Genomic DNA, 25,168 nt, shown 5'->3' on the forward strand with positions numbered 1-25,168 from the left:
CACAGGGGTATGCTTCCATTTCTCAAAACCCAATGAGCCATTCACGTAAGATGTGTGCAATTCATTGCATGTAGATTTTATCACAAAAGGAAAAACACTGTAAACAAGTATTGAACTGCAGGTAATAACATGCACGCTGAAGTATTTGGGAAAAGTTACTGATGTCAGCAACTTTCCTTGAAATGCATAAAAATATAAGTTGGATTGAAGGGATGAGTAGAGAGATGGATAGTAGGAGAAATATGTGATAAAGAAGGTAAAGTAAAATGTTAATGGCAGGATCTAGATAGGGGAAATATGGCTGTTCACTGTATAATTCTACTTTTCTGAATATTAAAAATTTGTTCATGATGAAATGTCAGAAAAATTACAGGTAGATTTAAGGTGGAATGTACTTATAATCCTCCTACCCAGGAATAACCACTAAGTTTGTTGTATAGTTGTCCACATTTTTCCACAATATGCATATATTTTTAAAATTGAAGACAACTATACTCATACAGTTCTGAACTCACTGTTTTCATTGAGCCATTTATCTTGGGCATTTTCACATGGCATTCTTATTAATGTGGCTGCATAATACTCCATCATATGTTTCTGCAATAAGTTGTCATTTTCTATTGCAGGAAATTTTAGAATTGTATAAGGATTTTTGTTTGTTTGTTTACTGTTATAAACTTTGTGCACTTGTGTGAGTGTATCTGTGGAACAAATTGCTAGAAATGGAATTCCTGGGCTAAAAATACTGTGCCAGTTTATACTACCACCAATGATGTATGAGAAAGCTTGGGTCCTCACATCATCACCAATACTAATTATTACCAATTTTGTTTTAACATCTGTAAATCTGGAAGGTGAAAGATGAAAAATAATTGTATTTATAATTTTAATGTCTATATTAGTGAGGCTGAACATCTTTTCTGTGTTTACTGGCTTTTTGTATTTCTTCCCCTGATAATTGCCTATTCATTTCCCTGCCCATTTTCTACTTTCTTCTTACTTGTAGAGCCTTTTGTATACTAAGCCCTTTGTAGTATGTGTTGCAAGTGTTTCCTTTCTTTAATTTTCCCACATTTTATCATTCAGAGTGTTTGAAGTGGAGCTGTTTTTCATTTTCTTTTGTTTTGCTATTTTCATGCCTTGCATATGGCTGCTTTTGCCACACTCTCTCGCCTTTTTCTATCACCTTTTAAAGGTTAACACCCCTTCAAAGTAGATAGATGAAGGGATGTTAAAAGGTCACATTAGTTGCTCCAAGGTCACACAAGTGGTGATGAAACTGAGACTTGAACCAAGTCTCCTCACTCCTAATACAAGATCTTCTCCATTACCAGGGAAGATCAGGAATAGTTATTTCCACTTAACAGAAGGGAAAATGTTGTTCTCCATGCCTGTCGCTAGGCCTTGCTGGAGAAATACACGCCATCAAGTCATGATTACTAATCTCAACGGGACCCTTGCTGCTACCCCACAGTCTTTTTTAATTCCTAAATAGCTTATTCTACTCTCCTCCACAGTGAACAATTTCAAATATTCTTCCCTTTTCCCAAACATTTGACCACCATCTTCCACCTCCCCCCCTTTCATTTCAAAGAGAAAATACAGGAACACTCAACTTTTTACCCCACCACTCCTAACTTGTCTAATAGGTAGTTCCCCATCTTCTCCCTCCTTCCTCCTGTCACAACGGAAGAGGTGTCTCTTCTCTTTCATGCCGAATCCATCAGCCATGCAGGCAGGCAGGGTCCCACCTTTTGCCTTCCTCTCCAGGCTATTATTCCCTTCTCCTTCTTGTATCTTCAACTTCTCCCTCTCTATTGACTCTCCTATCAGCACTTAAGCATGCCCAAGAGTTTCCCTTTTTTAAGAAATGTAAGCAAACACAATCACCCTTTTTCAACCCTAGGTTCTTCTCCTAGTTTCCTGGACTCATTATGTAACTGTAAAAACAAAGATCCTGCCTCGGGACAAAGAGTCTGAGAGACTTTGGATGTGGTGTCAAGTTGCTACAAAACTGCCTTGAAGGTAAGGGGGAAAGTACTCTTTGTGGTACAGGAGACCTGCATTTGGGCCCACCGAGCTGCTTTGGGGAAAAATGTGTCTTGGCTAAGGAGAGAGGAGACTGACTTGGGAAATCGGCCTGACTCCTTTCCTCCACTGGCCCACTGGACTGAGTTTAAGCCCCCCAGTTGAGAAAAAGGGCCAGAAACAAACAGAGATTTTGTAAGATTCTGGGTGAGAGCTGAGGCCCAGAATCTGATGGAATAATTCACTATTGACTTTATGAGACTCTGGGCTTAAGCAAGCCTAGCTTTGAGTTCCGCTGGTACAGTGTGGAATAGAATTAGAGAAAGGATGGTTTGTCCTGCCTCTGCACATAACTCAGCTCTCTGGTGGCCCCCAGAGGGGTATATGATGCCAGATCCTAGGCATGGACATCAGCATGCTCAAGATGGCCACCCTTAGCAACAACAGAAGTGTGGACCATGGGTTCTGGAGTAGGAGAAAAAGAGTAGAGTTGTGACTACTGCTGAAAGACTAGTTTATAGACACATAGGAGGCATCGCTTTGAGGGATTCTCAGAAAAAAGTGGGGGGTGCTCTGAGGAGGACCAAGTTCCACCTGGAGCAGTGGAGGGATGGAGAAGCATAGAAACTTGAGCCTAACTATAAATGTGACCCAGAGTCACCCACATACAGAATTTATACAAGCTGTACATGTATACTGCACAGAGAGATAATGATTTGAAGGGTGGCATCTATCTTAAGCTACTATGGTTTGAGTTTAACTGCCACAACTTGGCTCCAGTCTAAGGTGACCCCAAGGGGACTGCTCCTATTGGCAGCAGTTGGCGAGTCCAGTCCAGCCATCTCAAAGAACCTGAGGAGGCTGTGTTTCCAGGATACTCAAGATCACCAAATTAGGTTAATTAGCATTTACTGAGCAACTATTAACAATAGCTAGTCATGTACTGATTCTTTCAGTGTGCTAGGCGCTTTACATGTATCATCTTGCTCCACAACCCTCTGAGGTGTGTATCATCATGAGGAAACTGAGGTGCCAAGAAGTTAAATCACTTACCAAGGTCACTCGGCATGTAAGTGGCAAAGCAGGAAGTCTGATTTGTCTGCATAATTCAAGATGCTGTGCTGACTCCTTCCAAAGATTTTTCAATCAATTATCTTTTCCCCGTCATTCCTTTCCAGCATTCTCAAAAGAGCAATCCACAGTAGCTGCCTTCTGTTCCTACCACCAACGCATTCTTTAACACTTTCCCTCTGGCTTTCCCTGTCCCTCCACTAATCAGCCATCTGACTGACCAGTGACAGTCACCAGCAAATCAAATGGCCTCTTCTCAGCCTTCAGTTGGAACACATCTGCAGCATGAGACACTTCCTCTTTCTTGAAACTCTCCTCTCCTTTGGCCTCTACAATTTTCCCATGCTCCTGTTACCTTCCTGATCCTTCCTCCTCTGTCATCTTCAATGGATTCCTTTATGCCTTTTCCTCCCCACCCATAAATGTAAGGCTCTGCCCTCAGCCTTGCCTTCACTGTCCTAGGCTCAGGTATTATCACTGCAGCTGAGATGGTCTTCTGTGAGAGGTAGCATAGCCTAAATGACTATACACACTGACTTCAGAGTCAGTCTGCCTGAGTTCCAATACCTCCTCTGTCACATGCTAGTAATTTGGCAAGTTACTCTATGCCTCTTTTTACTCATATGTAAAATGAGAATTAATTGAGATCTTGTATATAGAGCTCTTGGACCAGTACCTGACAAGTAAGCCTCATGCAAGTGAGGCCCTAACTTTCACCAGCACCTCAGGTCCATTCTAACTGGTTGCTTGACATCTTCCCCTGAGGGTCTCTAAGAAACTCAGCATGTCCATAATTGCTTTCATGTCTATTTCATTTACCCTCACAAAGTGCCACTTTTTATTTACTCAGCCCTGTTAATGGCATCACCACCATCCCAATCAGCACACCATCAAAATCTAATGAGCTTGACTCTTCCCTCTCACATGACTCCTATATTCTATTGGTTGCATAGCTTTGTCAATTCTATCTTTAAAACGTCCCCAATCTGTCCATGTCTCTCAACCTCCATTGCCACCACCATAATCCAAGCTGTTGCCATCTCTCTTCTGCACTACTGTTTTTTATGCTACCAATTCAGTAGGTTTAAGAGTAAAGCCTGGGAATGTGTGCTACTAACAAGTACCTCAGGGAATGCTCACTAAAGTTTGGGAACCATTGTCTATGGGATGAAATTCAAACTCTTTAGTTTGGCAAGGTGCTTTATTTCTGCACCTAGTGTGTCTCTCTTTCCCTTCATTTTACTTTTTCCTATAATTGCCTTATATTTGGGCCAAAGATGATAATTTGTCATGAACTGAGGAGTAGGATTAAGACAACCCTCTGATCTTCAAGGAGAAAGAAAGAGAGAGAGAGAAAGGAAGAGAGAGCAGGGGAGAAAGAGAGGGTGGAAAGGGAGAGGAGAGAAGGAAAGGGAGAGCTCTGGATTTAGATCTTAGTTTAAATCCTAGCTCCACTACTAAACGAGCTATATGACCCAAAGTAAGTTACTTAACCTCTCTGATCCTGTTTCCTCTTCTGTTAAAAAATAATAATATTACCTCACAGTCTTGCTGTGAAGATTAAATGAGAGAACATGCAATATGTTTAGTATTTATGTATTTGCAATACTTTTGTTAAAAAATTAATGGGTTTTTAACCTTAAAAAGGGAAATTACACGTGTAAATTACCTCACTTTTCAGTAAAAGTCACAGTTGTTTTCTCAGAGCTTAGTCCAGTGTGTGGTACATATCAAGGGCTAAATTTTGTTTTCTGCTGTTTTTGTAATTATTATAAATATTATCAAAGTTGAGGCTAGGATCAAGCACACTGGCAGAGACTTAACCTTGGCAAGGTGAAGGAGCACATCTGCCTGAGAGCCAAAAGTGTTTCAGATGGCTGTGTGGAGATGACTCACGTGGTAGCCGAAGGAGCTCCTGTCAGTTGGCCTCAATCTTCTCAGTAATGAAGGAGGTGAAGTCATCTCCTGAGAATGAGGGGGAGGGATGGGGCTGGGGGCTTGAAAAGAAGGCAGGAAGTTTGGAGCAGCTGCTGTAGGGAATGTGATAGGGAGTCAGTAAGTGAGGAATGAACGGATTGTTGAACAGCCAGAGAGGCCAGCTTAGGGTAAAGAGCATGCGCTGGCAGGGAACACGATGGGCAAGGTTTCCCCAACAAGCCAAGAGTGGAAACAGCCACCTTCAAGGGGTCACCCAGGGCTGTGTATTGGAAAGGCAGGAATGTGATGAAGGTAAGGTGGTGAGAAATTCTAAGGTGGGCACAAGAACAATGAAAATGCTAAAAAAGAAAGTTTATTCATTTTTTATCAGATATTTCCTGCATATTATATAAATAGTTTACAAGTGCTTAGGCATGGGAATACTGCAAGGAAATGGACACACAAAATCCCTGCACTTAACATAGATCTACACAAAAGATTGCACACAAATGCTCCTAAAAGCTGTCTTCATAATTGCCAAAAACTGGAAAAATTCATACGTCATTCAACAGGTGATTAGATAAACAAGTATGTTATATCCCTACAATGAAATATTACTCAGAAATAAAAGGAAACAAACTATTGATACATACAACAAACCTCGAAATCAGTATGCTAGGTGAAAGAAGTACATATTGCATGATTCCACTTACATAAAATTCTAGAAGATATACAATAATCTATAGCAACAAAAAGCAGATCATTGGTTGTCTGGGACCAGTAGGAAGGAGACACAAAGGATCACAAGGAAACTTTGGAGATGATGGGTATGTTCATTATCTTGATTTGGGTGATGATTTCATGGGTGTACACATATGTCAAAACTCATCAAATTATACACTTTAAATAAGTGCAGTTTATTGTTTGTCAATTATACCTCAAAAGAGGTATAAAAATATGTAAACTTTTAAAAATTTTGACCTAAAGAACCATGCCTTCATGGGAGCCTACATGGGAGAGACTGAAAGTTAATTTGTAATAAATAAACAAACATGATAATTTTAGACAGTATTTCATGCTATAGAGGAAATAAACAAGACAGTGGGGTAGAGAATACAGTGAGGGTGAGGGCAAAGGAGAAAGGAGTAACTATAGATAGGATGGTGAAGGATGTCCCCTGGGGAAGCAGCATTTGAGCCAAGACATAAATGACAAGGGAGACATCTTACATGAGGAGATGTTGTGGAAGAAACTTCCAGGCAGAGAAAACAGAACATGCAAAGGCTCTGAGACAGGAATGAGCTTGGTGTGCTCAAGAAACAACAAGAAGGCTAGTGTATCTTGAGGTTAGTGAGCAAGGGGACAGCATCAGGAGATAAGGTTTAGAGAAGTCAGCAAGGGTCAGATCATGTAGGCCATGTAGACTATGGTAAGAAGTTGAGATTATATTCTAACTGCATGGGTAATCCAAACGAGAGCTTTAAGTAGAGAAAGGATATGACCTGTTCTAATATTTTAATATTAATATTGCTCTGGCTGTTGTGTAAATAACTCAATGTGGGGTAGGGTGGGCAGAGGGCAAGAGTAAAGGCAGGGAGAGCAGTTAGGAAGTATTGTGTGTGTCCAAGTAAGAAATGATGGGAGTATAGACTAGGGAGCTAGAAGTGGTCATGAGTGGTAGTCATATGCAGAGTTCCTTTTGGAGGTAGAATTGACAGGACTTGGCTCCTAGATTGGGTGCAAGAGGGTGAGGAAAAGGACAGTCTTCAAATGACTCCTGTTTTGACCTAAGCAACTGGGTAGGTGGTGATACTATTTACAAAAATGGGGAGATTTAACATGTTGATGCCCTCCTGCCAAAAACCGCCAGGAACACACCTGTAGTTTAACAAGTTGGGTTTATTCCTCAGTGTAGCAAGAAAGAACACACACCATGGGAAGCCATGGGTGTCTCAGGAAGAGGCTGTTAGAAAGCACTTATTATTGGACTGGGTCTTATGTTTAGTGATTTGGGGGAGGGTCCAAGGGAACCAGTGTTTACTCTGGATTGGGTGCTGTCAGGAAGCAAGAGTAATTGTTTGAGTATATTAATAAATCTTATCTAGAATGAGGGCACTTTAGAGTGAGACTAAAGCTATAATTGCTAAAGAATTAGTAGTCCTTTACATTAGCTAGGAAAGGGAGATGTTTGGTATTTTGTGGATTTCATGGTCAACATTGTTTTTGTCTTTGCTTAGACAAAACTATGAAATAGTCTTGTTTTTTCTCACTTCATCATGGTCTTAGAGGGACCCTGACTGATTCTGGTGCTCTGTAAGATTGTTTGTGTCCAACAGGAGAATAACATGTCCTACCTGAGAGCACCAGTCCAGCTTCTAACATCCCTGAGGCATAGATGTGAGTGTCAGACTAGTTCCTGGATGTCAGAGGTTGCTTTTCCTTTCTCAAATAGGATAGCCAATTTTGAGGGCAGGTACTTGAGAACTCTGTTTTGGATATGTTAACTGTGAGGCAAGTTTAGATACCAAGGTGGAGATGTTAAGTGGGCAGTCAGATATGCAAGTCTGGAACTCAGAATAGGAACTTTAGGGATAAAAATATAAATTTGAGAGTGATCATTGTAAAGATGGTACTTATATGTAAATGTGGTAGTTACCAGGTTGGGACTAGTTGACATCACCAAGAAAGTATGTAGATGGAGAAGAGAAGAGGTCCCAGGATGGAGCTCTGGGCAGGTCAACATTTAGAATTTGAGGAGGTGAGAAGGTAAGGAGGAACCAGCCAAAGAGACTGAGAAGGAAAAGAGCTGGTGAAGAAGGAGGAAAACAAGGAGAGTGAGGTGTTTAAGAGTTCCAAGGAGGAAGGAGTGATCAAGTGCATTAAATGCTACTAAATAGTCACAGAAAATGAGGGCTGACTATCAAGTTTTAGATATGGCAACATGCAGATTATTGGTGACCATGATGAAGCAGTTTCACTGGCATTGTGGTGGTGACAACCCTACTGCAATGGATTGAGGAGAGATTATTAGGTGAGGAGTTTTACTCTAAACAGGAGAAGAGAAATGGGGCAATAGCTGAAGTGGAGACTGGGTCAAGAGAGGGTTGTTTTTAAGGTTGGTTTATATGCTGATGGGAATAAGACAAATAGAGCCAGAGGCAGCTTCTGACTCAGGAGAATAGGGAGGGTGGAGGGATTAGCAGTCAAGATGAGGGGGAGGCACAGAATGATAGCTACCATTACTGAACCCTTATACTAAGCCAGGCATGTGTTTACCATTCTATCTTTTCAACAACCCTGGGAGGAAGATACTGTTATTACTTCCATTTTACAGATGTGGAAAGGAGGCTTGGAGAAGGTTAACTAAATTTCCTGATGTCACCCAGCTAGTGAAAAGCAGACCATAGATTTGGACCCAAGCAGTAGGGCTTTTAGAGCCCATGCCCTTATGTACTACACTATTTTGCTTTAGTGGGTAATGGAGAAAGTCAAAATGTGGGGATTCTTGAGCTGACCAGCCCCTAGACTTGCTACACTGTAATCCCAAATTTCTGAGGGATGGTGCCAGTTACTTGGGCCCTGGAATGGAGTCGAACCCAGCTGACTCGGGAGCTGTCACTTCCAAGTATGGCTTGGTTTAGTACAGACTTTCAGGGAGATGGCAGTAAAATGATGAGAATTCCATCCTTACAGTCTTCAGGGAGGTGCATTCTAGTATTTTTTCCTGCACTGACTTCAGCCATTGATCTCCTGAGTCCTGTTTGTTAAGGTAGCCTTCCAATGGGCAGAGAGCTAATTGGGGAGTGGGACAAGGGCTGATCTCCCTTTCAATCTGCTCTAATTACTCCCATCCCTACCTCCACCCTAGGAAATGCAGGTGCCCACCTAGCTGGCTGAGGGTTGTAGTCTTCCAAACACCCTAAGAGGTAGTGGCGATAAAGAAAAAGTCATAGAAGGCTTGAGGAACAAGCCTTACTCATATCAGACTTGAGGGTCCTAGGACAAGCTCCTCTTCATACTTCTTTCCTTGAAAGTCCACCATAAAATTTGCATTTCTTTGGATCACCATCTGGATGAGTAGTAGATTAGATGTGAATGAATATGATCATTAGATTCTGGCAGGAGGGAAGGGATAATTTTGGGGTGAGAGGTAGCAGAGGGAAGCTTGGAACAGGAAGGGAAAAATTAGATAAATACCAATCCCACAATTTGGCCAAGGGCTGGTCTTGACCATGGTGCCTGAGAAAAGTGGGGTATGGCAGATAACCCAGCAAGAAGAAGGAGTCTCCATTCTTTCTCTGGCCGATACTGCTACAGCAGCAAATCCTACTAAATCAAATTGAGAGCCTAAAAAAGAGTGAAGGAAAGGCCCCCCTGTCCCTGAAATGTTTCATGAATGGACATCCTTTGGGCCAGGGAGATGGGAATTCTGCATATTTTTTACTGAAACCCGGTCATTCATGGCTACCCTCATCCTCCCCAGGGTTCCAAGAGCATCTGGCACTGAGTAGAATGTGACTTTAGAAGTTGCGGGAAGTACACATCCACAGGGGAACCCTCCTTACCATGCATAAACATTTCAAAACATCTCCCCTTCCAGATTCTACTGACATCCACAATTAGAGTCTTTCCTTGAGTCTTACCCTACATTGCCTTCAGTGATCTGTGATAAAATGCGAATATCCCTGGAAGGGGAGTCATCTCAAGCAATGATTAATCCTACAGCTTATATGTGAAGTTATTTAGCTGCCTGCTTTTTTTCTCTGACTTAAAAGGACACTGTGGGCCTTCAGGTAAAGGGAAGTAGAGTAGGATGGTGAGAGAGTTATGCGCAGTTTTCTAGTTACCCAAGATTCTGAGAATGGGGGAGGTAGGCTCAGAAATCTGGGAGTTAGTAGCCAAGTGCCTGCAACCCCCTTCTTTGAGCAATAAAAGCCAACTATACATAGTGGAGAATTTTCTCTCTCGCCTCCTCAAATGCCCAAGGACACTTTCCCAAGGAAGGACAATGTAAACCTAACACTTTATAATTCTATAGTTGCTGTACTTCTCCTGGCCCTCCCCGCTATATCTCACTTGATCCTCAAATCCCCACAGCTTTGGAGAATAGGGCCCAGAGAGGTTAAGCAGCTCATCCTGAGAACCAAAGCTCGTTAATTGGCAAAGCCAGGACTTGACCCCAGTTCTCCTGATTTCTGTTCCCTTGATCTCCCCACCACACCAGGGTGCATTTGCTTTACTCCTTAGGCAAGATTGTTTGGAAAGCAGCCCAGACCCCTTTTTAATTTGTTGATACAAATCATGTGCAGATCTCGGGTTTAAAAGCAATTGCAAATCGAAAAGGAGAAGATGGTTAAGTACAAACAAATGAAAAACCTCATTTATATCCCTCTAGAATAGTAAAATCAGCAACAAAGAATTATGTCTTTAAGGGAAGAATAGCTTCCATTTATTTTTGTAATGTTGATGAGCACTTCCAGGCATTCAAACTCAAACCATCTCCTAGTCCCACTTTGTCGAAACCTCAAGTTATGAGTGAGGAAGCATGGGTCTTCTGCTTCATTATTATTGTGGAGCAAAGATCAGAACCTGAACTGAAACAGGAGCTGCTTACATCGAGGGGAGAAATAAGATTGCTGTGGAGTTGAAAAAAGAATCCCTAATTTATTAGAATGTTTTATGTCTTTGAAATTACATTAAAGACAAGGCTATCATTTTCTCAATTTGTAGTCAGATCTTGCTATTCAGGGATACATTATGGGGGTTGGCCAAGCACCCAGATTGTTCTCCTCTCTCTCTTTTGCTGACCACAATTTGGTCACTTCAATATTTCTGACACCACCACTGGCTGGTAAAGAGTTGAGTGTCCAGACTTCTGGGAAACTTCATTATCTGGGACACAGTCACAACCCTGAAATTGTTTGAAAAAAGCTAAGGGGCAGTAAAGCAAATAGCTCTCTCAAAGCCAGTTCACATTTCTTCCTGGGAGAGTTATGTAACTACTCTCGCTAAATGTTTTAATGGGTAGCCTAAGTCATCCTAAAAAAATGTTTAAATGTTTTTAAAAGCAGGGATATTTTCCAACATGCTTTTTTTATTACAGGTATTGTCTCAGTTGCTCCCAGATTCCTTTCTTTTTGGCAATATATTTTTAAAAGATGTCTATGAAAACAATGTTACAAATATGTTTATGAAATTTCAATACTTAAAGTAGTGATTGCGTTTTTGTTAAGGAAACAATCTTGTGTTTCCAGCTATGCCAGATAAATAAGGGACATTATTGTATTTGAAATACAGGGCTCAGGACTGAGCCCCCACATGCTCCTGGCATGGCCGTACATCTGTGCCCTCCCTCCACATCCCCCTCAGGCCTCCCTGCCTGACTGAAATGGCTCTCACATCATCCCCTCTCTTTTTCCTTCACTGTCTTGGACTGCTGCCCAATCCCTGGCTCCTACCTTCCAGGAGAGGGGGCAACCTCAGGACCAGAGCTAGGACTGGAGAGGGGCCAATGGAGCAAGGTCAGTACATCTTCAAGGAGAGAAGCATAGAAATGGCAGTAAGTTCATTTAACTTGATAGCTCCAGATAGGCTGGAAGGTCAAAACAAATGCCTTGAATGAGATTTCTGTATTATCCATGTATTTAAGTGATCCAGAATATCTTTGTTCTGTGATTACTGTGAACCCAGCTGTATTTAGGCAAATTGGCTGTAGTGCTAAGAGGTGATTTTATGTGTTTGATGAAGCCCAAACAGTCATCATCAGATACGAGCATTTCAGCCCTAAGCAGGCAAGTTTCTGATAGCCCTCTTGAGACAGGGAAAATAAATCAGTGAACCCACACCTCTAATTTTACCCCTCATTGGTTGGGATTTCCTAGTACAAGCATTCTTCTCTCTGATTTAGAATATACACTATTTGATGATTTTTTTTAACCTTTAATGAGCCACTTCTTTGAGAGAGTTACAAAAGTGACTAATAAAAATTAGCTTTGATGGTAGCTAATTGTGATTGGTATGAGCTTTTTTTATAAGTGCATGCAGAAAAATTGCAAAAGGAAAGTGGGAAACCCTTATTAGTATTGTGATATTTGCAAGTGCTTCAGAATTAAGGGGAAAAAGGTGAGGGGAAGTAATAAAGCAGGTTTAACTTTGGAAACACTTGAAGAAACAACCTATTTGGCCATATAAACCTTTTCTCCCCCCACAACCATACCTATTATATTGGAACTGGATATGTAGGTAGAGTTGTGTAGGTATAGATATAACAACAACCCATCCCCAAATCCAAAACATCATTTCCAAAAGCAAGTAAGATTTCTTCTCTGGATGGTACTTGGTCTCAAGGCTGGGATATTTAAGAGAAGAGTCTTAAGTTATTGTTTCAACATTTATTATCTGCCTCTGATATTCCCCAGGATTACAGAGCAGGGAATGTCTGAGCCTCATGATCCATTGAGAAGTAGACAGCTGCAATAACAACTGAATCAATATAGAAGAGGCATATGGAGGTATTGGGGTGATACACCCAGTAATGGCTACTGAGAGCAGAAGATGGCAAAGCTACTAAAAATCAGGCAAGTTACCTTTGGGGTGACAACTGGGGATGCAGGAAAACCATACATTTGGGGTCATAGGTGTTCCCTCCCTTTTAAGCTCCCCTCCCCCTTCAGTCCTATTAAGTCCATTCTCTGCCACAGACTGGTCCCAGTGTCCTGCTAGCTCGCTGCTGAAAGAGGGAGGAAGGGAAAAGATGCCTGAGATCGCTTCATTTTCTTTGTTTCTGTCCCTAAGGCAACAGGAAGCTGGAACTGCTGCGGCTGGTCTGGCAGTGATGGCAAGCCTGTTGGCTCTGCAGAGTGAGCAGTCCCCGGCGGCCCCTAGAGTAGCTGCCAGTTAGACGGCCCAGAGTTTGATAGACTTCACTGCTTCATTCAATGCCAAGTGTTGGATTTGCTGGATTCAGTTCCCAGAAGGCTGGAGCATGGTGTCAGGGCTGTCTGAAGACAAGAGAGCAGAGGCAGTTTAGTGTGAGGGGTGGGGGTGGAGGCTTGTAGGGAGAGGAGGGAGAAAATGGTCGGGAGTGGGTAGGGTGGTGCCTCTCCTTCCAGGGCCTTCCAGACAAGGTCTCCTGGCCTCTCATCATTCATTGCCTGGGCCTCAGGTGAGGCAAACCCGGAAAGGGGAGGAAAGTGCGGGACTCACGCCCTGGGATAAGCGAGATGAGGCAGGCACGAGCAAGTTGGGGCAGTGGTTCTAGACCCCCTCGGCGCCCTGGGCGAGGGCAGGGAGCCCCCCGGTGGCAAGCAGGCGGCGGCCCTCAGCCGGTGAGCCAGCGGCAGTCTCGGCGTCGGCGGCGGCCGGAGCACCTCCCGGGGCCCACTCGTGCTCGGCGCAGACCTGGGAAGGCTCGTCCTTGGCCTCGACGAGCTTGCGGGAGCGGGTGTAGGCCAGGATGAGGCCTCCGGCCAGGCAGGCGTAAAAGATCATGATGAGCAGGATGTAGAGATAGGCATCGTCGCCCTTGGCGCTGGTCACCTCGCGGCCCACGAAGGGGTCAGGCACGACCCCCATGCCCATGCTCAGGCCCTGGCCCAGGCCGCTGGCGTTACCCCGGTGGTGCAGCTCGAGCAGCAAGCGGCTTAGGAGGGTTCGCAGCCGCTGGCTCTCGCTGCAGTTCATGGCTGTCGGGGAACGACACGGCGACTCCAGGACGCTGCTGACCTTTCCCCGTGGGCGAGGGGAAGCGAGCGGAGTGAGCGAGCTGGGTGCCGGGTGCGGGGCGCGGCGACGGCGACGGCGGCGGCGGCAGCAGCACCCAGCTCTTGGGCGGGCGGCACAGAGGCTGGGGGCGCCGCCCGCCAAGGACTCCTTATCCCCTCACCCGCGCCCCACCTCCCTGTCCCCACCACGCCCCCTCCCGCCCGCGTCCGGCTCTTCCCAGGCTCCGGCTGCCTCGCCGCTCCGGGGAAAGGGGACAGCTGGTGGGGGGAGGAGGAGGGGACAAGGGAGAGGGCGAAGCCATGGGAAGGGAGGAGGAGGAGGGGGCGGGGGCTCGGAATTCGCGAGGCCCCAGGCAGCAGAGGCTGGCAGGGCGGCTTGCTGGGGCCAAGCCTGGACCCCGGGCTGCGGAAGAGAATTCCTTCCAAGCTCTGGCCACCTGCCCTGCAGGCCCAGCTTTGGCCCAAATACAGCATCTGGCCCCCTAAGGCAGGCCCTGCCCGGGGGCCCTTGAGCGAGACTGTAGAAGCCTTTTCTCTGTTTTCCTGTAACATGGCAGCCAAGACCCTTTGTCCAAATCTTATGGCCATAGACAAGGAACTTGGCCTGTCACATCTTTCTAACCCTCATTCCTTCCCCCAGCCCAAGGGGAGCATCTTATTCAGAAGATACTCAGGCCAAATTTGGTGACTCAGTGGTCAGGTACTTGCTAGAAGACCACAGGACAAAGGACTCCCAGGTCTTCTGAAAAGGTTTCTGATACTCTACCACCCTCCTTGGAAATACCCCTGCTCTGATCTCCTATCACACATTTAGAAGGGCCCATGTCATGTAAGAGTTCAATCCAGGATGTGGCCCTGTTTCCCTTGGGTAAGCCATTTTCCAGAAGTGGAGCCAAATTCCTCCATTAAGAGGAGCAGGGCCATTAAAAAGGCCCTTTGACTATGTTCTCTAGATGTCTCAGGGTCTGAAAAGTGCCAGTTTTAGAGAATATGCTCACCCTTCCTTCACCGCACCCCGGCTTAGGCCAGCACACAGCTATATCCTTCTTCAGGACTCAGTAACAGGTCTAGGATTGCGGGGCAGCCATTTTTTTCTCACAAGGTTGTCTTCTTTTCAGGCGAAAACAGGCACTAAAACAAAGATGAGTCCAGAGTATGGAAACAGACTGGGCTTCATAAAGGAAAAGGGTTCAAAGGGTTGACCTGTAGATAGTGAGGTACAAAAAATATGAGATGGTGCTGGCTAGGTCTGTTTGTATATAGTTGAAAGAGAGAAAGAATATATGCACTCATGCACACCTTAAAATCAAGCTGCCTGCAATTCAATATGCAGGTGCCGTGGGTAAAAACAAAGGTTTTTCTGGTGCCTCTGCCCCAGCCACCCTCCAACTCACCATCCACTCAGGGGCTGCAGCCTTCTTGTGTGTTGGGATGAGGTTGGCACCCAACCAGGTCCAAAGTCTGAAAAAGCCTCTACACAGGCCTCAGAAACAGGCTGCATGACCCTTACTACCTTGCTTCAGTGTTCTCACTTCAGAGGAGCTCAGGGAAGAGTTGTTAAAGTGCTTGGAGTCATCAGTGCCAGAGGACCCAGCTAGGGAATTTTCAAAGCGGTACCAACCTAAGGACATGACTGTGAGATAAAAGACTACTCTGATCTGTTTAAACATTCCCAGAAATACCTAGTTTGTTGGGGTGAGCATGGAGGAAGAAGCCCCTTCAATATAGCATAGAAACAATCATTTAAACTTTTATTGTACTTTCCAACAGCCTTATGAGCTTAGTAGGATTATTCCTGTTTCAGAAGCTGAAACTGAGGTTCAGAGTGATTAAGTAGCAGGACTAGAATCATAGAAGTTAGACCTTGTTCTTAATCCTAATACATTACTCCTATCACATGGGTGGTATCCATGTGTTGCCTCCATTTCCACACTTCTTCCCTGGAACCTTCTAGAATCCAGCACTTTCTGTCAAAAACACTCTCTCTAAGTTCAACAGTTACCTCTGTCAAAACAACTCTCTCTAAGTTCAACAGTGACCTCTTGGCCAAATTCAAGGGCTTCTGCTCAATTTGCATCTTTGATCTCAAGGATGAATTTGATACCATCAACCACCCACTCCTTCCTGTGGCTGTCCTGCCCTTGGCTCTCAAGGCATTACTTTCTCAAGTTTCTCTTCTTATCTCTCTGACCCATCATTCTCTGTCTCCTTTGCTGGCTTTTCTTCTTTCCTCCTCCCATTAACTGTTGGAATCCCTGAAGACTCACTCCTCAGCTATTCTCAATACCCATTTCCTTGGAAATGGGTGTCTCTTTACATAGCTTCAACCATCACCTGGCATATATTTGGTCAAATTTGAATCTCCGTCTCTGATTCTTTCTTAGTAGCATCTCTTAGATATATCTGCTCCTTGCTTTCTGGCTTTACTGCCATAAGCCTAATCCAAGGTCTCATTACCCCAGGTCAAGCATGCAAACTGAGAGGCTCCTGGCAGATCTCCCTTCCTACAACTCAATCCACTATGCTATGGCTAGAATAATTCTCTTCCAACACCACTTCCATTAATTCTGAGCTCAGTCTTCTCCTGTCTTGCAACCCACTTTACCTGTTCCTAGCAGTGCCAGCTTGAAGGTGTGGCCTTCCACTAGCCAATACAGTAGATCCATTCTCAAAAGAGGAAGGAGAATAAATGGGACAGTTCCCGGGTCCAACTGGGGCTTCTCAGTTGTTCCATTGGGATATGTGTAGTATTTGGGGGAGGTAGGGTTGATAAAGATCAAGATATTTGTGAATTGGAGTGGATGTCAGGGGCCTCAAATGCCTTCCTTAGAGACTTCTTGGGTTGTGGTGGGCTTGGGATGAAGGCACCCTACATCCAGAAACCCAGAGTTGCTTCCCATTGTTTCTTTAAAGGAGTCCAATCTTCTGGGATGGGCCTAAAGTCCTCACCACCAATATAGACACTGCCTTCTCACCTTTGCACTTGAAAAATAGCATATTCCTGGAGTTCCTTTCCAATATTTGTGCCTTTGGTCTTTGCAAAGTTCATCGGCTTGAGGCAGCCTTGATTGATACCAGTTTGTGCTCTCAGATTCTTCACAATGCATCACCATCTCCTCCTAGCACTACCCCAACTCGGATTGCAGTGTTCAATGCGGACAACTGGGCAAACACAGATACGCACCAAGAGAAAACAATAGTGTGAATGCATGCACAAACACACACATTGATTGCTTTGTAGCTTATCTTTTTCACTTAACAACATATTGTGATTATTTCCCATGTTAATAACTTTTTCTACAAAAACATTTTATTGTCTATACAATATTTCAATGAATGACTGTACCATAATTTACTTAAACTAGCCCTTATTGTAAGATTTCAGTTATTTCTAGGTTTTTGCTAGTAGCAATAATGTTTTTAAAAACACATACAAGGCTAATTCTAATTCCAGTTAAGAAATAATTATGAGAGAAAGCAAATTGCTAATTTACAGAAGACTGGCATGGAGAGGGGGAGATGTGGAGAAAGGGATGGGGACAGAATAGGGAATAGTCCTAAAATTTTAAAAGTCTCAAAGGTCAAAAAATAAAACAACAGGTGTGTGTTTCAGGGGATAGTGTGAGGGGGTCTGGGTTTCTTTTCATCAAAGGCTGCTGGGAATCCTTTAAAATCCCAGCCCCAGGCAAGCCCTGAATGGCTGAGATGCCAGACACTTTCCCCAACACACTTAATGAAACTCAAATCCGTCAGACAGGGATTGGGTCTCATTCCTCCCCACCCTTCTACCCCCCCCTTCCACACCTGCCCCATACCTGTCAAATAATCATCTGTTTATTCATCATCAAGAACTCACTTATTTCCTGGGTAGTAATTCAGTATGTTGACAAAGGGAAGCAATTTATAATCATGTATTTAGACTTTCAAAAAGCCTCGGAAAAGGTTCTGTTGCATTCCAAGGTTGCTTAAAAGGTACAATGGAGGCGCCATGGGCTAGGAAATGCTTTTGCCATTCCTTGAGACTGTGAATGCTTCCTGCCAAATAGTGCAGCTCCATGGAAGTTGGTTGAATTGAACTCAGTTGAATTTGGCTAGGTGCCAAAGGACGGGCCCACTGGAGTCCAGGAGGCTGGCAAAGCCACAGTGGGCTCTGAGGGACAGGAAGAAACAAGGCTTCATGAAGCACCAACTACAGACTGAGAAAGAGTCATTCATTCATTCATTCATTCAAGAAATATTTATTGCAGGTCAACTTTGTGCTGGGTCCTAGAGACACATTGTTGAACAAGACACAGTCTGTGCCTTTATAACTGTCACAGCCACTTCTCCATGAACTGAGGGAAGGCATGGAGTACCAGAATCTGGAGCAGAATGAGCAGAGGACAGGAAGGCCAGCCAGGTTACTGGTTTGGGGAGAATTTTGACTCTGGATTCAAGCTGTAAGCACTGGACACCACAGCTTTGTTTGAAGAAGGAAGATCCAGTGGTCTGAGCTCAGTCTTCTCCTGTCTTGCAACCCACTTTACCTGTTCCTAGCAGTGCCAGCTTGAAGGTGTGGCCTTCCACTAGCCAATACAGTAGATCCATTCTCAAAAAAGGAAGGAGAATAAATGGGACAGTTCCCGGGTCCAACTGGGGCTTCTCAGTTGTTCCATTGGGATATGTGTAATATTTGGGGGAGGTAGGGTTGATAAAGATCAAGATATTTGTGGATTGGAGTGGATGTCAGGGGCCTCAAATGCCTTCCTTAGAGACTTCTTGGGTTGTGGTGGGCTTGGGATGAAGGCACCCTACATCCAAGCCACATACTAGACCATCAAATACAGTTTCCAGTCTCATTTATCAAGTGACTAGCATGTACCAGGCACATTATATACATTATCATCATTAACCTTACAACAACCCTATATGATGGGTAGAGGTGATATTAAAACTATATAATAGCAGTAGTACTTGGGTACTGTTCAATCAGAATGGAGTAATGAACAATCATAAAAGATCCTGGCCATCAACAACCAGTATGGCCTCTTACAGAGCCACAACATCACGGAGCAAAGACATAGGAGAGTAGCACAGACTAAATAGCCTTCCGTTGTCCAGTAGATCAAACCAAGACTTCATCTACTTGGGCTTCAGAGCTGTCCCTGGGTCATGCTTGAGCCTCTCCTCCACCCTGTGGATGTTCCTACCTGCATCCTGTGCTCATTGCAGGTGCATGAAAACCTCCCTTGCCTGGAACCCCCCTAAAGCAACAACATCTACTGCAGGTGCCTTTTTCTCCTAGCAATTTCCTAAGGATGTGTCTCCTTGACTCAAAATTCTTGAACAGGTCCCACCAGACTGTCAAATGAGTACCATAGTGTGGCCTTCAAGACTCTTTGTACTCTGGCTCAAAGATGCCTTCTGTGCTAGTTTGGATATATTATGTCCCTCCAAAAGCCATATTCTTTAATGCAATCTTGTGAGGGCAGACGTATTAGTGTTGATTACATTGGAATCCTTTGATTGAGTGTTTCCATGGAAATGTGACTCAATCAACTGTGAGTGAAATGTTTGTCGGATAATTTCCATGGAGGCGTTACCTCGCACATTCAGAGTGGGTGTTAATTGGATCAGTGGCGTGTATAAAGGAGTTCACAGACAGAAGGACCTCAGAACAACTGAGAGTGACATTTTGAAGAGGAGCTGCCGCTAAGAGAGGACAAAATGCCCCAAGAGCAACGTTTTGGAGAATGCCATTTTGAAACACAACCTGGGAGCAAGCAGACACCAGCCACATGCCTTCCAAGCTAACAGAGGTTTTCTGGATGCCAATGGCCATCCTTCAGTGAAGGTACCCTACTATTGATGCCTTACTTTGGATACTTTATGACCTTAAGACTATAACTTTGTAACCAAATAAACCCCCTTTATAAAGGTCAATCCATTTCTGGTATTTTGCACAATGGCAGCATTAGCAAACCGGAACACCTTCTAACCATATTTGCAACAATAACTACCCAACATGTCTTTGATGCCAGACACTTTCTCGATTAAACGAAATCTCACTGTCTGTAGCAACCCCACAGTGTAGGAAACAGTGATGTGTGATGTGATGAACTTGTCCAATGGCCCCTACAGTCATTTTGAGGGCAGGTGCTGTGTTCTTCCTCTTCAAATCCCTCACCTAGTCTGGCATGTAGTAGGTGCTCAGGAAATATTTACTTGTGTCTGAGGTCTGCTTTCCTCCACTGAAGGCTTCCAAGTTTGAATACAGAAAAATATTCACTCTGTGCAGGATGTGGAATTTTGTGGTTACATTTTCCCTCCAAAATTTTAGTATGAAAAATTTCAAATATGCAGCATAGTTGAAGGAATTTTACCATATATACCTTGTTACTGACCACCTAGATTCTACCATTAATATTTTACTATTACTATATTAAAATATTATAGTAAAATAATATAATATATTACTATTTACTATATTACTATATGTGGTTTTATCACATATATGTTCACCTGTCTATCCCTCTATCCATTTATCTATCCATTCTCTCTTTTTTAAAATTTTGAAGTTATTTCAAAATAAGTTGCAGAAACCAGTATATGTCACTCCCAAGCACTTTCAGCATGCCTACCATTAACTAGAATTCAATATTTGCTTATTATTCTTTTTCTTTCAAGGTAAAATTTACATGCAATGAAATACACAAACCTTAATTGTACATTGCTGTGTTTTAACAAATGTATTTTGTGTTACTCAAACCCATATTAAGATAAAGAACAGTACCACTGCTCCAGAAACATTTCCTTATGCTTCTTCCCACACAATCCCCTCCCCCATCCCTAGAAGCAACAGGTGTTCTGATTTTTTCCTGCCTGTTACTGAATTTCATATAAATGGGAATCGTATAGCTTGACCGCTTTTGTATAAGACTTGTTTACTCAGCATAATGTTTTCAAGAAACATCCTTGACCTTGTATGTATCAGTAATTTGTTCCTTTTTGTCACTGAGTAGTACTCTATTGTATGACTGCACCACAGTTTCTTTATCCATTCTCTTATTGGTATATGCTTGGACTGTTTCCAGTTTCTGCCTATCATAATTAAAGCTGTTATGAATGTTCTCATACAGATCTTTGTGTGAATGTATGTTTTCATTTTTTCTTGGGTAAATACCTAGGAGTGGAAATGCTGGGTCATAGGGGAGATTAGTTTTGTAAAAAACTGCCAGATCTTTTTCCAAAGTGGATGTATCATTTTACACTCCCACCAACAATGCATGAGGATTCTAATTGTTTCTGGTTACTTTTGCAGCTCTCTGCTTCAATCACATACTTAGCCTTGTATTGCACCCATGAGATGCATTTACCCTTGTACTTATAAAAGACCCAAGCCTGACTATTTGTGGTTTATTACTCAAAGCCCCTCCCCATTTTACTGGCTGCTAAATGTACAACCAAACTCTTGAAAGTTGCTAAAATGTGACAGCCAGCTGTATATAATAACAGCTTTTCCCGAAAGCGTATATGTCAAGCACTGTGTTAAGCATTTATATGCATTATCTCACTTAATCTATACAAAAACCCTGGGAGATAGGAACAATATCATTCCAATTTTACAGTTGAGGAAACTGAGGCCCAGAGAGGTTAAGAAACTTGCCAAATGTCATATAGCTAGTAGGCTTGAACCAGAGACCATGATCTTTGTTACTGCCATGCTATAATGCTGCTTTATAATGTCCTTTGTAGAGAGGCTAACAGGAAAAATATTGTCTCTGAGTTGGAAGGCTCACCTAACTACCTTATTTTATAGCTGAGGATGCTGAGGTCCAGAGAGGAAAAAGGACTTGCTTGAAGTCACCCACTGGTTAATGGCAGAGCCATCCAAATCCAAGTCTCCTGCCTTCCAGCCAGGAAACCTTTCTGCTCTGCTTCTTGGCCTCCTTCAATGCTTTGGGCAATTCAGATTTTATTTATAGCATTTTAATGGTGACAAGGGCCCGACAACTACTTTGAGATCTTTGAAAGTGCATGAATCTGAAAGGTTCAAGTAAAGTCAACCTTCCCTTTATGGCCAAGCCATAAGGTCACATATTAAATTGCCAAACTTGTGTTAATTACTGCCTAAACATCTTGAAAATGTTTCTCCCACCCACTCAGTTTTATCTGTAAAAGAAAAGAAAACAATGTGGATTCTTTTGGTATTCTGTGGGAAAGGAGTGGGAAAGGAAGAGTCCCGGAGGGCACTTTTTTCTTGGACTCCAACAGCACCATCTGGTGGACGCCTGGGGTTTTCATTTGTCGTCATTCAAGATGTTTTCCAGTGAAATGTTTATTGCATGCCTCTGTGCCAGGCTCTGTATTAGGCACTGGGGATGCAGATGAGACTTGATCTCTGGTTGTTAACATTCTTGGGGAGGGGAGGGCAGACAGCTACCCAGACATTACAACAAGGAGTAGTAAAGGCCTCATTAGAGGTAAATAGTAGTGCTTACGAGCAGCAGCTCCAGCCTCAGATGAACCTGCTGTGTTACCTTGAGCAGTCACTCAACTTCTCTGTGCTCAAGTATCCTCATCTGTAAAATGGGGATCATAATAAAAAGTGTTTACCATAGGGTTCTGTGGCAAGGCTTGAAAAAGATAATGCTCATAAAGCATTTAGCATTGTACCTGGAACATATTAAATATTCAATAATAGTTGTATTTTGTAATTCATCATTAACAATAAGCATATGGTGCTGTTGGAACCAGAGGAGGGGCATTTAACTTAACCTTAGAGAGCTCAAGGAAGACTGCCTTTTATTCAACCATTCATTCATTCATCAAACAGTCTCTGAGCACATACTACATGCCAGGCACAGTGGGAGGCAATGGAGATATAACAGCAAATGAGGCAGACACAGCCTTGACCTTCACAGAGCCTACAGTATGCCTGGGACTATGGACATGAAAACAAATCACTGTGACCGTGTACTACCAATGCTCTCCAAAAAGAGATACACATCCAGAATACTGCTTCCCAAAAGTTTCCGTCTCATACCAAACATAGATAATATATATGACCCACTGGGATAAATGGACAAGAGAGCAACATGATGTCAGGGAGCTCTAGCCACCTCAAGGGTGAAGGACACCAATATCACAGGCACACCTACAATCTCTTGAAAAATCTCTCATCTAGAACTACAAACTATGGCCCATGAGAACCTTGTTGCTCTCATCCCTTTTAGCCCTTGAGGGCTCATGGGGCACAGAAGGGATGCTGCTTCAGACGAATACACCCTCTTTGCTACTAGCTAGAATTTGGTAAGTCACTCTTGCCCCTTTAACATTAGGATGAGATTGGAGGCCCCAAGAAAGCCTTCCCAGACAACTGAAACCTAAAACGATCTCTGTCTTTTCCAAATTCCTGCACACTTAGAGTCTTTAGCTCACAGTTCAGCTTCTAATTCACCCTCATGTTCTGATATTATGTACTGATGGCACAAGACCTGCTTTTGTCTCTCCTGTAGTATCTAGCAATACTAAGCAAAAGAGGACTCAGAAGTACTTCTTGTTAGGTACCATGTTTTAAGACGAAGGAAATCTAAGAGAATTGGAATTTAACAGCACCTTAAGCAGAAATGGCTTTGCTATCTAAGAAAAGTCCAATGGACAACTTGTCTTTACAAATTAAATTCCCAAGTTTTAAGAGAGAGAATGAAGTCAGCAGCTCATGCTAACATATTTGTATAGGCTTACTCCTGGAGAGAGGATGCTGAATCCCTGCAGCTCCAGGCCAGTTTGGGAGTTTTTCTTCTCTGAGGAAAACCAAAAGGCCAACTAAGATATCCCAGAACCCCAGGAGCTAGGTTGAAAGAGCTATTTTATACCAAATGCTAAAAGGAAGAGTTCACAAGCAAAGAGAACCAGGGGACCTCTGGCAAAGAAAACAAAGACTCCTGCTGAAATGAAGCAGAAGCCTCCATACCCTTTGGTTTCACTTGGACTCCATGAGTAAGGTTCATTCTTTCACCATCATCAGTCCTGATGGTGAATAAACTGCAGATCTGGATGAGAAACAGTGTTACCTAGAGGAAGGCTAGGGATTCAGATTTGACAGATTTTAATTCATCTCTCTCCACATTACTCCCTCAGTTATTTCATGCCTCAGTCACTGGTTGCTGATTTCTCTCTCTGTCCCTTCCCTCACCCATTCTTGGGGAATTACTTTGCAGTCTTCCTGTGTAGATGTGTGCCATTAACCATTCCAAAGTGAGTGTAGGGATTGGAGTAGCCTATCCTAAGGAATGGTAAAGGTGCAGCTGAGATGAGAAAGATATTTATAAGAGCTGTTGGCCACAAAGAAGAAAAGATATGTGTATGTGTGTAATATATATGTATGAAGTGCATATATCTGATTCTGAGCTTCTTGTAACTCTACGAGGCCAGCAAAGAGCTGGGCACAAGAATAAATATCTGATTTCATAAAGATCATTTCCAGATTTCTGCTGCAAGAGTCGCTCTGGAGAATCACACAGGTGGTTGGATTTGAATATTGTCTCTCTTCTTTTCCCTTTTCCTTTGTCCCTAGGAGTCTTTCTGATAACTTTTTTGCCCAAAAATATGAATTAGCACCTCCAAATGGCCCCACCACTAGACTTCATTTTTGCTTCTTGATACCCTTAGGAGTGTCTTCCAAGAAACTTGCTGTTCCATATCTCATCCTCTCAAGATCTCTTAGGGTTTCTTGTGTTGAAGGAAATAGGTAGCTAACCTGCCAAAGCAAAAGAAAAATCAATTCTGTACAAATGGGAGAGGGGTGAAGGAGACAGCTAACCAGGAGCCGCCTTCCTTGGTAACCTGTGAAGACTGTTACATCTTCTGTGAAATATTGTTTTGGCTTAATCCTAAAGAGAGGTGCTAATAAAGGAATCTACAGATCTTGCAGGAAGGCCATGTTGGTCAGTGAGGGAGGATGAGGCATGGGCGCTGTTTTCTCTATTGTTGCTGTTTGTATATTTTGGGGTTTTTTGTTATCATTGTTAACCTTCCCATGTGATTCCTATCTGAAGCCACGGTGTAGAACCACTGGAACAGATAAGCTTGGCATCATGGAGAATATGGAAGTGAAATATAATGTGGGTTCCTGCTGAAGAGATAAGGTAGGACTGATCTTTTGATTCAGGGACTTGAAAGTCAAGCTGACATTTTTATTTGAGCAGGAATGGCATCAGCAGGGTGGTATTTTAGGCAGGTAAGTTTGGTTGGTTTATGCACAAGATGGAGTATATTGGCAGTGATGGTAAGAAAAGACTTGCCAAGAAATCAGTTAGGATTTTGATGTAGCTGTTATAGATGAAAAGAGGTGAGAATCTGAATGAGGATGGTAATAGTGGGAAGAGAGTAAGAGATGAACTTTATATGCGTGAAAATGTCATGTCTCTCAAAAACTAAGCCTAACT

The 25,168-nt window shown here is 43.2% G+C and overlaps 1 protein-coding gene and 1 long non-coding RNA gene across 4 annotated transcripts in view; one reads left to right on the forward strand and one right to left on the reverse strand.

The window, feature by feature from the left end:
• Positions 1-1,928: 1,928 nt before the first annotated feature.
• The window catches only part of LOC119522757, a 112,592-nt gene continuing 89,352 nt past the window's right edge, over positions 1,929-25,168 (forward strand). The window contains exon 1 of the long non-coding RNA XR_005214515.1: positions 1,929-2,025. This is a non-coding gene — a long non-coding RNA (uncharacterized LOC119522757). The remainder of the gene's footprint in view (positions 2,026-25,168) is intronic.
• Positions 12,421-13,889, reverse strand: KCNE5 (potassium voltage-gated channel subfamily E regulatory subunit 5). Of its 3 annotated transcripts, none has more exons than XM_037821381.1 (2): positions 13,417-13,889; positions 12,421-13,016 (listed from the first exon to the last, which is right to left on the reverse strand). In XM_037821381.1, the coding sequence occupies exons 1-2, from the start codon at positions 13,696-13,698 to the stop codon at positions 12,951-12,953; spliced, it is 348 nt and encodes a 115-aa protein (XP_037677309.1). In that variant the 5' UTR covers positions 13,699-13,889; the 3' UTR covers positions 12,421-12,950. The 3 variants fall into 3 exon arrangements, with proteins under 3 accessions (XP_037677309.1, XP_037677307.1, XP_037677306.1); XM_037821379.1 differs by having other exon boundaries at positions 12,421-13,012; positions 13,222-13,889; XM_037821378.1 differs by having other exon boundaries at positions 13,222-13,889.

This window comes from Choloepus didactylus, chromosome X, assembly GCF_015220235.1.
Source record: "Choloepus didactylus isolate mChoDid1 chromosome X, mChoDid1.pri, whole genome shotgun sequence".
In the NCBI taxonomy this organism is placed as follows: domain Eukaryota; kingdom Metazoa; phylum Chordata; class Mammalia; order Pilosa; family Megalonychidae; genus Choloepus; species Choloepus didactylus.

Bases quoted from the DNA above. Each gene is read 5' to 3' on its own strand.
- KCNE5 (XM_037821379.1), bottom strand. From the start codon at position 13,698: ATGAACTGCAGCGAGAGCCAGCGGCTGCGAACCCTCCTAAGCCGCTTG.